The 16,134-nt window shown below is 31.7% G+C and overlaps 1 protein-coding gene and 2 long non-coding RNA genes across 4 annotated transcripts in view; 1 reads left to right on the top strand and 2 right to left on the bottom strand.

The window, feature by feature from the left end:
• Positions 1–16,134, top strand: part of Dip-B (Dipeptidase B) — a 20,933-nt gene continuing 4,799 nt past the window's right edge. The window contains exons 1-4 of one of the 2 annotated variants that reach the window (XM_085479808.1): positions 1–85; positions 257–559; positions 8,516–8,797; positions 12,499–12,607. In XM_085479808.1, the coding sequence (XP_085335934.1) occupies positions 543–559; positions 8,516–8,797; positions 12,499–12,607 (408 nt within the window). In that variant the 5' untranslated portion in view covers positions 1–85; positions 257–542. The remainder of the gene's footprint in view (positions 86–256; positions 560–8,515; positions 8,798–12,498; positions 12,608–16,134) is intronic. The other variant, XM_085479809.1, reaches the window with a different exon arrangement.
• The window catches only part of LOC146724470 (uncharacterized), a 27,882-nt gene continuing 18,303 nt past the window's right edge, over positions 6,556–16,134 (bottom strand). The window contains exons 2-3 of the long non-coding RNA XR_014924058.1: positions 6,932–7,137; positions 6,556–6,606 (exon numbers count right to left, since the gene is read on the bottom strand). This is a non-coding gene — a long non-coding RNA (uncharacterized LOC146724470). The remainder of the gene's footprint in view (positions 6,607–6,931; positions 7,138–16,134) is intronic.
• On the bottom strand, positions 8,696–9,744 carry LOC146724471 (uncharacterized). The gene is made up of 2 exons (XR_014924057.1): positions 9,664–9,744; positions 8,696–8,847 (listed from the first exon to the last, which is right to left on the bottom strand). It is a non-coding gene; the product is annotated as an uncharacterized LOC146724471 (long non-coding RNA).

The raw sequence follows: 16,134 nt of genomic DNA on the forward strand, positions 1-16,134 counted from the left end.
AAACACCGGTCGCTCTTTAGTGCTACGCGCCTTCCCGAGCCAACCACTCGCAAATCTCTTTGCACAAGAAATGATAATATCGTTGGCACGTAGAGTGATAACAGCCCGAATTTCCGCTCTTATCTTATATATTTCTCTCTTTTTTTCTCTCTCTTTCGCTCTTCATTAATTTTCCTCATTTTCTTCATCACTTTCTCTCTCTGTCCCTTTTTTTCTTCTTTTTTCAATTTCTCAATTATTTCCGTTGCTGTTACAGTGAATATCACCGGCTTTCAGGTTTGAAGCGTGCCGCGAGTACGGTTTCGATCCTGCGCTCTTCGCTTTTTCGAGGCGTTCGATCAAGCCACGAGAGCACTTCCATTTTGACAGTACGCCGGCAAGATCGCGTGGAACACGCGCAACAACTGCGTGCTTATTTCTGTTGGCTATACGAAAGACGTGCTCGATCTAATGTTAGAACGGGCGTGTGGAAGATAATACGTGTCTGTGCGATATTTTACACGTGAAGTTCTATTTCGAGGACAACGCGAGTGCAACGCATCATGGCGGTGGAATCGAGGTAAATGCGCGGAGAATCCGCACACACGTGCTCCGGTGTGTGCGCCGGTAAACACTCTTCACAAAACAATTCTCTCTTGTGGATTTTATCATAATCATTCATGAGGGCCGGAAAATCAACGCAAATAATTTGGGCTTGATCGTCTCAATTGACCAAATCTATTTTAATTAGTTTACACCGAGCACTTGATACGCATATCAAGTACTTATTATATCCGTATTAAACCGTTCGATTGCCACTATAAATGCCCGCGTATTATGATATGATACTTCGAAAACAGCCTATCAAACTAAACTGATATCCGTAAGAGTTTCTACTCGGTGTAAATTAAGTCATATAATAATAAAATGATGGGAAAAATTTGCATTAGAGGCATTATTTTATTACGCATTCCATACAAGCTCGCACAATATGCATTTAATCAGAAGTATGCATTCTAAGTATGCTTAACAAAAGAAAAAAAAATATATCTATTTGTCTGACAAATGTCTATGCACAAGACATTTTTAAAATATATTTCAGTGATAGAAAATTATAAAAAAATTATAGAATCAAAATTATTAATTTCTTTCTCCCCCCTCCAAAAAAAATTATACATTTTGCTATTTTCGCTTTACTTTGAAACCGTGAATAATCAATTTTATTTTTATAATATTTAAATATTAAAATGTTAAATATTAAAAAATCGCTGCACAAAGTGCGTATTATAATTACTGATAATGAGTAATTCGGAATTCCATTGTAAATTGTAAGTTCTCGGTGAACGAAAGGTAATTCATGTCGAAAATGGGACATAAACATATTCGCTTGCGGATTCGCGCGAGCTCATGAGAAATACGAGTTTCTCCAATCTAATGTCGGTACGTTTCACACTGTTATACGAGACAGTGGTGCCCAACTGTTTCGAAGCTGCAAAGTTCCCGACATCATTAGCTCGCAACTTAAAACATGCCCCTGATTGATTGCACATTGTGCATGTTTGCAGAGAGTGCGCGATAGAAGTTAGTCAGTTTCATTCATCAGAAGGAAACTGACATAGAACTTTAATATAAGTAGTAGTTCCCGCGATGTTACTTTTTTTAAGGTTTCTTGCAAACTTGGCAGAGTCACTTTGAAGCTTATCAAATATAGATATCGCCCTTGTAAATCATATTCGATATATTCCATGTTGTAAGATATTGATAAAAAGCAATCTATAAAAGATGCATTATGGCAGATAACAATTTTCAAATCTAGAAAAAAAGAAATATATTTTTCTCCCTCTTTTCCTCTTCGCAAACTCATACTTAAATGTCTCAATTTATGTATTAGAACTTTTGTTCAAGCAATACATTGATCGAATCTATCGCGCGTTTCTATTTTAATTGGAAAAAATATTAGTTATTAATAAAATCAGTTATCAGTTTAGCATATATATATTGCTACAATTTTTGTCAACATGTATATCTACATTACATCATGTATAATAGATTATCAATATTTAAATAAATAAAATTATCTAAATTAATTTAAATTATCTTTAATTTAATAAAACTGAGATAATTTGATAAAATTGATATAAACATTACTTTTAATCTTATTATAAATATTTTAATATTATATTATAACACGTACATATCTTGTCGACTTCAAATCGAATTTATCGTTTGTAGCTCCAAAAGTTATAGTTGTTCGAACATGATGCTACGTTTATTAACATGTAGTTAAACTGTAGTTAACCTGTTAAATACTTGTTAAACTTGTTATCCATCTCAATGAAATTAATTATTGTAGCAATATGTATATTAATACTATTAATCTTCATAGAAAGTACACTTCATCACTTGGCTATAGTTTGTCCAAAAATATATATGAAATATTTTGATTGTACGAAAACGATAAAACGAGTTTAAAAAGATTTTAATAAAATATTTAAAAATAAAAAATATAAAAAAAATATATATATATAAATAAATAAGTAAAGCATTTTTCTGTTTAATTACATTTCCGGTCTATAAAGAATGAAAGCACTTGGTGACTATTTAAATCCAGATTTCATTACAAAATATTAATAAAAAAAGATTAGATGATTCCACTCGACAATTCAAATCTGACGGAATTGCGTAAGCGCGATATCTCATTGTCAGTAACGTGAATGTCATCCGAATTCTTATGTATTTCAACGATAACAAGGGTGCGCGACGCTTGACCGAGACCGGTCACATGTTATACGACATCTTTAAAAGAACTCAGACTTATATATATAGGTATATATGTATATATACAAGTGCATAAATATAAGTGATAACATTGCGTCACGATAAAGGCTCGCGTTACATTATTCATCGAGATGTCTTGTGCCGCACAAAACAGCAGTCATAATTTCTAAAGGTTGCTCGCGCACCTTTCCTTTTTCGCTCTTTAAAGCCATTGTCGAATTCGATGTGTGCCAGACACAGATATAGCAGTAAATTATTAGCGCATCATGCATAAACCGTACGAAGCGAGCCTGTGGAAACACCTGATGCAGCAATGGCCGTAGATCTACAAAGACTTCATTATCATCGCGTGATATATATACACGCGCACTCGAGATCGCGCGGGAAGCATTATTGTCTGTTGGATTATGTTCGCGATCGATCGACGTTCGATTTATCACGCTCGCGCGCGCGATATCATGTGTACTCTTAAGATTTATTATCTTCCATAGAATTCAACGTTATTGTGCCCGAATTGTGACTAGTCAGCGTTGACCCGGTTGATTTCGCGAGAGAAAAAATCTGTTAATGTCCGCGTTAAAAGGAAATATACGAATATAGAGAAATCTATCGTACATATGATTAAAGCCGTGAGATTTGCATCAATTGCCGGCATTGGAAAAAAAGAAATACTTCGAGTTGATATATAGAATTTTCTGATTAATTAAGTCACACATCTTCCGATTGCGATATTAAATCTAATCGCTGATTTGTCAACAAAACACTTCACAATTATGAAAATCATCAGAGATATACCACAACTCAGAATTACTGACATGACCGACTCTAATCAGCATGATCTTGAAAATCATTAGAGATATATACCACAACTCAGAATTACTGGCATGATCGACTCTAATCAGCATTTTCTATAATACGTATTTGTAATGTTTTTCTTCCTGTTATATAAAAAGAATTTTTCTGATATTACGATTACGTAGTTTTTTTATATGAGTGTCTATATACTTGTTTCGTATAGTTTCTTTTATAATGATATAGTATATTTTAATTTATTTATTATAGTATTATTGTAATAATTATTATTGTGGTATATTTTTTGCAATTATGTTTATATGAAATTTCTTGCACGAAATACGAATGTTTGCAATATTGACGAACCCTCATTTTCACACATGTTCATACATTCATACATTATTCAAAAATATATTTGCATAGACACACTAGTAATGAAACAACAGCAGAAAATATGTCATTTTTTATCGCATTGTAATACGCATATTATTTATGTAAATGTTATTTTAATATTTTGAACAGCAGCTTTCGAATATTTGCTCTCTAGTAATTTAGCAATGACGACTTTTGCTGTGTGATAAGCGATACTATGTTTATAGATACGTTTTGTTAAGATAATGCAAATATATTCCACGTAGAAAATACCGCTGACGGTCTTATCTAATGGTTATGCGCTGTCCGACTGAGAAATATTCTGTTTTCCAAGACCCACATTTAACGATTCACTTTTAATTTAGCCCTAAAAGCTGAAGATAATTCCCGCTATTTATATCTTTAACGATAAGAGTGCCATATTTTTTATTAAATAATTATAAAATTACAGTATAATATGCACACACATACAAATTTATTTTCTAATAAAATGTTGCAATATCTAAATGTAAAATCAAATAAAGTATAATTAGAATCAACTTAAAAAATAATTAAATATATTTGCTTGTGTTTAATTTAACATATTACTTTTTATACATATATATAACAATAAAATAGAATAAAAATCAAATAAAAATAATAGTTTCTAGCCTTGAATAATTATTGAAATTAGAATGATAATTAGCGCAAATAAAATTTCGATTAATATATAATTTGTTTGTTGATTTAAATTTTATTTAAATATGCAATAATAAATAAAAATAAATTATAAAAAATAAATATTGATATGACTACTTGTGTCTGTTAAACATAATAAAATTTTTCTTGTAAAGTTCTGTTGTGTGTGTGTGTGTGTATTGCGTCAAAAAGAAATTCAAGAAAATCTTATCGCAAAAGAGAAAAGATTCTCCAAGTTGCTGACGCCAGAGCTACTGAAATCCTATTGTGCCGTACTATACAGATGATAGTATCGATCGTTTGAAAATAACATAGTATAATCGGCAAAGATTACCTATATACTTACATGCATGAAACGAGTCGTAATCGCTCCTTCAGTTATCGATTTAAACTTATTGTGGTCAAATAATTATTTTACACAAACATAAGATATCCCATGTCCGTTTAATGCGAAATATATGCAAAAGACTAAACTTTGAAGAAAATAAAAAAAATAATAGAAATTTTTTAATTATTTAGACACCTAATAATTAGCATATATTTTAAACTGCATCATTATTTATCTCAGTTTTATGTACGCTTTTATTCACTGATTCATTATGAAGCATATGTTGCGTTAAAAAAAGGTGTAGTGATTATTTCTATTTCAATACGCGAATGTAGTCCATCTTTCTATTTGATTTTATTGCGAAAATAATGCAAAATTGCAATATGCGAAGAGATAGACTTAAATAAACATTCCTGCATCAAGAATCAAACTCGGTAAAAGTCATTCCATAGATATATATTGTAGGATATATCGAAATAAAAATGTGAAAACTTTATGCCTTCCTCTGTTTGCAATTCACAAAAATTTTACGAATTTTGCTAAATAAAAAATATGCGAAATATAAAAATAACATATGATTAATCATTTTATATCAATACAATTCAAAACATATTTTGTTTTTATTTTGAAAGATTCTTATAGAAAATTCTATTTCATTTCGTTTAATTTAATCGACTATAATTACGCACGTGAAGCAAAATTATATTATTCTTTAATAATAAAATATTAAAATATTAAAAATTGCAACGTAAAACATAAAATACGCAAAATGCTTTCATATGCTCTCGCAGAAGTATATTGTTGTTTTATGTATCTTTTGTTATGCATTTTTGTGGCTACAGTTATGGGCCACCTATTTTATGAGTAACTTACCTTAATTATTTTTTGATCAGTTAGATCTATGATTTCTTAAACTCACGCGTGTAGATCAAGAAACAAGAGAAAGTCTTTTGCAGGATAATTATTTATTATTGCCAATAGATGAGCTGTATCACGCTCCTTGACAATCATGCCATTTTATGATCGTTTGTTGAATTCGCTGATATTTTAATTTAACTTTACTTTAACCAACAGAAAAAGCTAAACTTTTAATTAAAATTGATTGATTGAAATTTTTGTACTAATATATAATTTATAAAACTGCAATTTATAACAAAATAAAATTATTATTAATTATTTATACAATTTATCATTACTTTACAGGTAATTTAATTAATTGATCACTTAATTTTATATCAGTTAAAGTAAAGTTTGAGACAAAATTTCTACTAAATAAGTTATAGAATGGATAAGCTATAAATTAAAGTAAAATCAGCGCGATATAAAAATAAATTATTACCATTACATATAATTATCAAAATTGTTGATTATTAAGTAAATAGATAAAGCAGGTAAAATGTAAATTTCAAAAATTTTTTAAATTTAAGTATTTAAATAAATTGAAAAAATTGCTCTTCCTATAATTATCCTTTTTTAATTTTTATTTTATCTTGGATTATATTCACGCATTAAAGCAATTTAATAAAAGTTATTCAATCTAATCTTTTAGCTTATCCATTTTGAGGCAACAGATTTATTTACAATTCCTACAAATTCATTACCTCAAAATTAAATAAAAGTTTTTCACTCACCGACACCGATGCGCTATAGCGGAGTTGTTGATATCGAAGTTACGTTGTCTGTAACACACAAATATAAAATCCAAATTATCGCAATGTTAAAAATAATTAATATTTTAAGAAGTTATTATTATACGCGTCGAATTTTATATTCAATATAATAACATATAATAGCATATAATAACAAGCAGACATATAAATAATTTTATAAATTTATAAACATAAATATTTTAAATAAGATATAGAAACACTTTTATATAATTTATATAAAAGTCTTTCTCTTTCACAATCTCTCTTGTTTAAATTACTCAAATAAATTAACCGAATTAATGTGCCGCGCGTATACGTAATTTATAATAATTAATATACAAATAATGGCACTCACCCTAAAGGTTGTACTGCCGGTGCCCGAAGCCTTGCCTAGCCCTCTTCCTCCTCTCAGGTCATCAGGGCCAACAAGGTCCGTTGATTAATACGCGCGACACTTTTAACGGTACTCCCGCACTTGTATACGCGCGATACTTTTGACAGCACTCCCGCATTTGTACGCGCGCGATATTTTTAATGACACTCCCGAATTTTACGTTGTCTCTGTAACATACAAATATAAAATCTAAATTATAACAGGGTTTAAATGAATAACTATTTCAAAAAATTATTATTAAAAATTATTTTTAGAAATCAAGAATCTATTATACATTTTGGGTACTTGATTTCTCATTCAGGATAAATCTTAAAGAATTAACCTATGGGAGGATTATTGTATTATATAATTTTATTATATAATACAATCTTTAATCTAATCAAATATACACGCGCTAAGCATAGCTTATATTATTCTTTGACAATAAAATATTAATTGTGCAATGCATAAAAATGCAATGTTTAAATCTTTAACAGAAAATGCGAACAAAAAATTGAATTTTCTACAAGAATCTTTTGATCAAAATGTCTGCGATTTCATTAGACTCATGCATCTCCACATATTCATTGCACTGTACGAGACTTATCATCATTACTGACCGCAAGCACAAGACTTGCACGGTAGATCTGACAACGAAATTTAACTTTACAGCCAAAAATAAACCGAGTCCGTCGAGGCCTTGCCTTATGAGACTCAACATATCTCTCTTTCTATCTTTTCCATTAAATTCGAGCGCCCTATACGTCCACCACGCTGCATGTTTTGCGTGAGACTGATCCCCACCACCGACCGCAATACTTTGTGCAGTGGTATCTCCAACTAACGACGAAACCTAACTTGACAGCCAAGAAGCCGAGAGCTGAGCCACAGACTGCAGTATGTGGCCGAGCCCGGCCCGGTGAAAACCGTCTAACAAGATCCAAAATCTAATTTTTTTTCTCTTTAAATACCAAATGCTATCTTTATAAATAAATATCTTTATACAATACATACGTGTAGTATATATATAATAATTATATTATTATAATATATATAAATATTATAATTATTGTAATATAAATATAAATTAAAATTAATTAATACAGACATATATAATAAAATATTAAGATTTAATATATATATATATATATATATATATATATATATATACACTCTTCGGGTATATACATTTAGAGTTTCAATTAGATATTTATACCTATAAAACAATAAAATCAAAGTATTTGAAGTATTTTTTATTTTATACAAAAATATATTCATCATTGAAATCAAATAGTACGCCATTATTTTAGCAAGTAATTTCAGCTCTTATAATGAATTATGAATATTAAATAAATATAAAAATAGAAAATGTTATCCTTGTCATTTTTTCTATTTTCTAACAAAAATCTTTATTTGCGTTGATTTAAATCTTGTTATAATTATGTTGATTTGAATAAGTATATAAGTAATGCTTTTATGAATGAGCTAATTAATCTGCTCTGATATAATCGGATTTATCAATAATTAGCGGCGCGTTCGGATAACAAGCATAATGATTCATTTCAGATGGATGCCGTGTCAGCTGAAAGTTGAAACGAATTTGTGTAGCGGCGATTATGATGGCATTATTCTGGTGTCAGGAAATGCTCCTGGAACCGACGAGCCAGAACCCTTCAAAACCGTCCTTTACTCTGCTGCCCAGATCGATGCCGCACTGGGCGTGATCGGCGCGGTTTTGCCCATCAATTTGCTCGCAAAAAGGCTCATTTACAGTCCAACGGGTCCGCTTAACATGGATTATCACGATGTGCGGAGCTTTGCAGAGGCTGCCACGAAGGGAATAAAGCGGTAATTCCTTTGTGTGATCTCCCACACGCTTTTCTTTCTCTTTAGTCCTCCTTTTTAACGCGAGAAGTAACAAAAGCAGTTGTAGGAATGTATTTTATGTGTGTGTGTTATCGACATATCGTTTTAAATATGACTTCATGATATATCAAATAGAAATAAGCAATAAAAACGGTGAGATTTTCTGAATATATATATACAGAAAAAAAGAATATAATATCGCAGCAAAAATCATTATTTTGCATATATAAAATAAAAGTAATTAAATTTTGTTATCGTAAAAAAATAATTATTTGATATTACAAAAGAAATCTTATATTATACTAAATTAGTAATAAAATAAAAAAATTTTTTACGTATATACTTTGTAGAAATATATTTTGTTGCAAAGTGTACACTTTACAGTAAATTTAATTTGATTTGCTACAAAATAGTTTATTTATAATCAATCAAATGTATTTTGTTTTTGCAGTGAAATCATTAGTTAATATTGATTGGAATAAATATCAATTCGTTATTGTAGCGAAATAATATATATAATAAAACTATTTTTTCGATAAATAAAATTATTTATATTTCTTTCCTATAAAAATTAATAATATTGCCACGACAGCATAACATATGTTATGCCAGAAAATAAAAGAAAATTCATCGAGAATTTCTCAGAGATTTATAGCGGTAAATTCTTTATTCGTCACTTTTATTTCAAATATACAATAGTAATGATTTTGCTATGACATTAAACTCTTTTTTTGTATATTCAGAAAGTCTCACAATTTATTGCTATTCGATATATATTTTTACTTCGTCAAAACTTTTATTATTATAGAAACATTACGACAAATGCAATATAAATGCTTGGTGCTTACATTTTTTATTTATGGGAAGTATTATGTTATTATGAATAACCTAAACTTCAGACTTCGTAAGTCTCTAGCGGTTCTTGGTGATCGCCATTACTACACTGGGAATTGCCCGTTAATTCAGCGCTTTATATGCTGTCAGCGAATTAAATCGTGGTTACCAACGCCGCTAGATAAGTCCTGGTTATCTGTCGTTTCGTAGGAAGATTGTATTATACAGCGGCAGACAAAGAAAACGACAATATAATGACACGATGCTATTAAACTAATGCTGCGCATTGCAGCAATAATGATTTTTTCTGATCTTGACAATTTCAACGAAATATCTATCTCGATATCCATTTTTCGTGATATATACGTTTTAAAATTTAATGACTATAAACAATAGCTGCATCAAATTTTATTGCATATTTTTATTAAAGAATAAATATAATCAATAAAATACTCGCTGATTTTCGGCGAAATCTTGTAAGTGAAACTGTTACTTAATGTTTAATCAGTAAATTTTTTTACAGTGTAAGAGAGAGAATATTCTAACAATAATTTTTAATATCTGTAATATATTTCTAATAAGCATTCTTCAGCTCATTGTCAGTAACATTTTGTGAAATTCGCTGCAATATCACAATGCGTAGATTCCAATGTTTTTCACATATATTTGAACTTGGCGAGCACGTGCAGGAAATGATGTTATATCTACATTCTCGATAATTTACAAAGATCTAAAAATGCCGCATTTTTCCCCGAATTCGTTTTAATTAATCGTAATCAATAGTAATTAATCAAAGGCCCTTGATTGCATGTTTACATGCAATTTCGAACATCTTCGTGCCCGCATACCGATGCATTCGCGCATTCAAATTTTTAACTGTCGCGATATGATGGTCTTGCAACGAAACGAGTCGTGCACTGACAGTGTTTTGTATACTCGAATAGCTGCATAGAGGAAATGCAATGATGCGCAAACGAAATTCCACGCGAACCATATGCCTGCTCGTTCTCTGAAATTCGATTGAAAAATGAAATTCCTGTCTGTTTGCCGCAACTGTTTTTTTTTTGACTGAACAGTGGCAACGTCAACGAGAGATTGGCGTGGAGAACGTTCCATTTTAGATGAGAAAAATCGGAGATTGTACCTCGTAATGCTTTGCAATGTTGAAATATATTTCGCTTCAGTAATAAAAAAGTTTTATCTAAATCGATGAATGTATTGCATTCAACGCGGGTAATAAAAATAGCATTAGAAATATCTGATGATTGATAAACATTCGAAATATATATAATTGATAATAATATAAATAATAAAATTTGTACACATATATTATGTGATGTGATATATATTGTGATTAAAAATAAATAAAAGAAAATGTATTTAAATAATTATGTATAAAAACAGATTCTATTAGAAAATACTAATTTGAATATACAAGAATTCAACATGTGTTTTCTTCTATTATTACATTATTTGGATGAATCTAGTGCAATGTAATTCTAATAGAGTATATAAAATACACTGAAACAGATTATAAAATTAATAAATATTTACTTCAATATTGCCTAGTAAATTATTTATTTAAAACAAATAAATATTTATCTGTTTTGAAAAGAATTTTCTTATATCAAAATATTTTTCACATCAAATCAATATTATTAGTTTCAAATAAATGATTTATTAGGCAGTATTGAAATAAATATTTATTCGAATTCAATAAATTTTTTTGCAGTGCAACTGTTCGACTCTATATCATTTAAAAGTACAATTTGCTTGCTTTTTATGAGATTTATTTCTTTCCCTCTTTGTGCAAGATACTTATTAATATTCTGCAGACGAAGACAACCATGGTCTACGATTTGTATTGTCTTAATTGTTACCAATGTTTCTTGCAAAATTATTATCACACTCCGTTACACACCCGAGCACAATAATGCGGTACCTATTTGTAAATCCTTTTGAAATTCCGGAATAATAATGACCCACGATTCTACGCGACATTAATATCAAACTCAGAAGTGCTCTGTTAAATTGAGAACAGAACGAGAGAATCGAGAACCGCTTTCGAGAAACGACAGTTTCTCGAAATTCTAAAGTACGAGAAACGCGCGCATTGAGAATATAACAAAGTTTAAATATGATAAAGCGATATTTCAAGGATAGATTAATAATTCGTGATACGCCGAAGCGAGAAATCCTCAATTACGCGGCTGCGTTTGTGTTATAAGCAGACAAGACGAAAATTGGACACGAAATGAGCGAAAATAGTTACTCAATGACAGAACCGCACCTATCCCCAGGGAAAACCCATTTCTTTTTTCCTTTTTACATTGACGTTCGTCCCTCGGGTCGGTAGTTTCTGCTATCCTCTGTAGATTTTGTGATATCAATATTATTACGTATAGATTCACGGTAGCCATTGACGATCGTTGAACGTGGCCAATATATCTGTATCATAATTACGGTCAGATTCCTCTCAAGTGTATGAATAATGCCTTTCAATCTCTAAATCTCATCTCTAGGGTATATCTTTCGATCCTTCACTGGATTCTTAGATTGGCATCCTTTCGTTTATCTGTCTGTCAACGGGAGAAGTCTCTTGACCGTTCGATCCTTTCGCCGACATCCCTTCTTTTAATGAATGATAGATAGGGCTATCGAACCCATGATAAATAGAGAGGAATTCTTATGTCACAGCGTGTTATATCTTGTATCCGTATAATAATAATTTTTGATTATTGAATTAAAATTAATAACTTTAATCTAAATTTAAATTCAAATATTTTTATCGATACGACGATAATTTATCAGTTTGATTGGTTTCATAATTTTTCTTTTGCATTTATCAGAGCTTTGCAAGCTGGAGTGAAGAGTCCTTTATTAGTGCTGTTGCCGGATGACCGTTTTGAGAACGTTGAGCTGGTCACGCTTCTTGGTGCCCTCGAGGCTCTCTACGTGGTAAGTTTCATATCCATGAATTATTAATTATAATACTAACGCATTAAAATATTATGATGAAGAAGTTACATTTCAAGATCTTTTTATATCCATAATAATTCAAATAATTTTAATTTCGATAAATAAAATAAGATCACAATTGCGTGTAAAAATATATATGATAAAGTCGATAAATAAATTTAATTTTATTGAAACATTGCGCGTAGAGAAAGACATATTTGTACAAAAGATCATAATTATTTCATTTGATTTAATTTGTCTAAAAATAATGACTACTTTCTGTAAGAGTTGTTGAATATGGCCAAACGTGAATCGGTCGGAAAATTTTAATTATCTTATATATATATATATGTTATTACAAAAAAGAGTCAAATATGAAAAAAAGAGAAATCAGAAAAATCTGGTCAAAGTTGAGAGAATCGATAAGCGAATGTTACTCGATTGTGCCAATATATCCGCTTAAGGCATTTCGCAGATAGTTGGTACAGTTGTGGTTACACAAGAGCCGTTTAAACCAATCAAACAGATACAGTACAGCTTTGTGCGCACTTACATCGACGGAATAGGAAGCCTCTGTTGTAGTTGTATTTGGAAGGAATTCACCTCCGTGTTTCAGCCGAGTTTGGTGCGCTGTGGTCTGATTGGTTTTGAGGGGGAAGGGAAGAGTTGTTCACCATATTCTAACTCTACTAAATCCATCCACCTTGTCTCTATAAACTAAATCGCTGCTGTGATCTCAATCCATAACTAACGACGTAATCGCACGGTCCGCGTGACGTAGTTCAACTAAATCTGCGATATTTTGCGAAAACGCGATTTAATTCTGCCCCATTAATGTCCGATCATTCCAATAAGATCTTCGTTCGTAAATGGCCGCGTCATTACCCCGAAACCTTCGCCCGGGTATTCATTACTTAACGATTACGAGAAACCGGGATATATATCTCGCAGTAATTAGCAAACGTATGTTCCACGTATGGTAAGGATTAATCCAAGTATCTGTGCATCATAATCTACACATCGAACGCAATTACTATACGATCGAACGAGTGTTCAATCTCCGGTTGACTAAGCGAATAGAGAATCGATCGGTCGAATTCGAGCTCTCGATAGAGCTCATTTTTCTCCGATAAGAACGTATGTACGTGACGACGACAAAGAGCCATCACGACAATACGCGCCAAACAACAACGGCGTCTACAGCACCGACCGAAAATAAGACTATAGACCCGCTAGCCTCCGATCCTAAACGGGGTTTCGTTGAACGACATCTTGAATAAACGATCGCCCGATGATAGATACCGACGGCGAAGAGCACGGTCAACACGGTCATCAAACAACACCTGCCACCGACAGCCATCGGGCGCAAGCTGCGCTTGATGGATAAGTGTGGTGTGGCGTCTCTTACGCGAGATATCAGGTTGCGCAACTCGATTGCAAGCTCCATTGTTCATTAACCTCAGCGTCATGGTTAATTACGATCGCGATAGTATCCGCGTTATTATGCGAACTTGGAAGTCGGAAGTTATCCAGCACGGGTATATACGCGGCGCAATCGATTTGCGAATCCTATTAGTAATCGCTTTACCAGCGCGAGCCGTCCGATCGATCGCTTCGCATGCTCGGTGACTGAGCATACTTAATTGGATACAACTATTGAAAGAGTCCCTTCCATTGAAAACATTGCAAATGTCAAATGTCATACATGACGGCAGAGAAATTTTTTTTTTTTTTTTTTTGCTAAATGCAAACAAATAGGGATTAATATAATTAGAGAATTTTTGTGTAATGGAATTTTTTGCAGCCAAAATATATTATTATTATCATATCGACCGTGATTTTTATATTTGTAGTATTATTCCAAAAGATTATTCTTTTTTGCATCGTTGTAATTTTACGAGGTAGAATAATATAATAGAATAATGGGATAACAGTGCAGGGAATAGTGTGATGTATACAAATTTTTCTTTTGCTCAAATCACTCTTTCGTTAAAACTATAATTCCCAGTGACACGCAATACATATACATGTAAACGTTAATATAATATTGATTTATTTTTGACATGAAACACAGAAATATAGCTATATACTAGAATGAAGGCAATTATACAATATCTCTGGACATTTACTCCTTCTTGTTGAATCAACGACAACGAACGGGCGGTAACGTTAAACCGATATAGTAACAATAGTTAGAATAGGAAGACCTTGCTTGCATGTGAAATTTAGATTATACGTAACAAAAAATCTCTCATTTTATATTACAAAAAAAATAAATCTTTTACAATTACACGAGAGAGAGAGAGAGAGAGAGAGAGAGAAAATGTAAATTTAATTTATTTTGTATGTAGTAATTTAAATGTGATTATTTCTATGTATAATTAAATATTAAAATTATTTATTATATATACTTTATACTTTCATAAATAATATTATATTTACGTATAGTATTTTTAACTTTTCATCAATTTCTTAAATAGAATATATGACATAAAAATTAGTTATAACAGTTACGTAAAATTGAAAATTATGAAAATTATTTTGTTGCTCTGTGCTTTTTAAAAGAAAATATGTAACCTATCATATACAATATGTTAACGTATATTTCTTGAAGTAAAACTAATTTAATTCATTGATAATTCGATATCACAGTTAATCACAAATTTTGAATAAAACGTTTATATATTGCAATATTGAAGTTTGATGCGATATTTATTGTTTCGAGAAATAATGTACCAATAGTATTATCAATATTATTGCGTGTGACACGTATCAATAATTAATTGGACAAATCACACAAACGATAATCACACAATCACCAGCAATTTAATTTAATACCACGTATGTACACTTCATTTCTATCTTCGGCTTAAAACTCGTTTCATTGATATCTATAGTTGATCTCTACCCTTATATACTGTGTATCCACTCTATTATCCAAAATCGATTTCTTCCTAGACATTAACGGGCGGTAAGCCTTATCTAATGTGGCGGATATTCTCGTAACTCGTTGTCCGTCGATAATGGGCATTCTTGTCTCCTAAGTTCAAGGACCAAAACTTAAAGTTTGGAGAGAGGAACAGTCGGTCGGTGGAGGACGAGGTTTGTTTGTGGGCGGTGGTGGATTGTAGCAAGGGGTTAGAAGGACGCGGCAGGGATAAGCCGAGTACTCTGCCCTATCAAGAGTAGCAAATGCTTGGCGTTCCTGAATCCTGGCGGCTGGTGAGGCGACCTAATTAGCGAAATACTCGAGCCTTCCTTCTCTCCCTTCCACCTAACTCTCTTCCTGTCTCCGTCGTCTCAGCTTCCGACCGCTCTCTCAGCCCGCGGCACGGTAACGTTGAGCTCCTACGCTTCTTTCCTGATAGTTCCCTATCCTCTGTAGGACCTTCTTGCCTCTCTTGTGTGTCGCTCGTTCCTTCCATCCGACACAAATACGGGGCATCGTTTTCCAAATACCGAAAGCATCCTCGGAATTTCTGTGCCGCGTAATCGGAACGTTGCGCCGTCGCTAACGTTGCGTGAAT

The sequence above is a fragment of the Nylanderia fulva genome, unplaced genomic scaffold, assembly GCF_048542155.1.
Source record: "Nylanderia fulva isolate GAGA-0341 unplaced genomic scaffold, ASM4854215v1 Scaffold13, whole genome shotgun sequence".
Classification (NCBI taxonomy): Eukaryota; Metazoa; Arthropoda; class Insecta; order Hymenoptera; family Formicidae; genus Nylanderia; species Nylanderia fulva.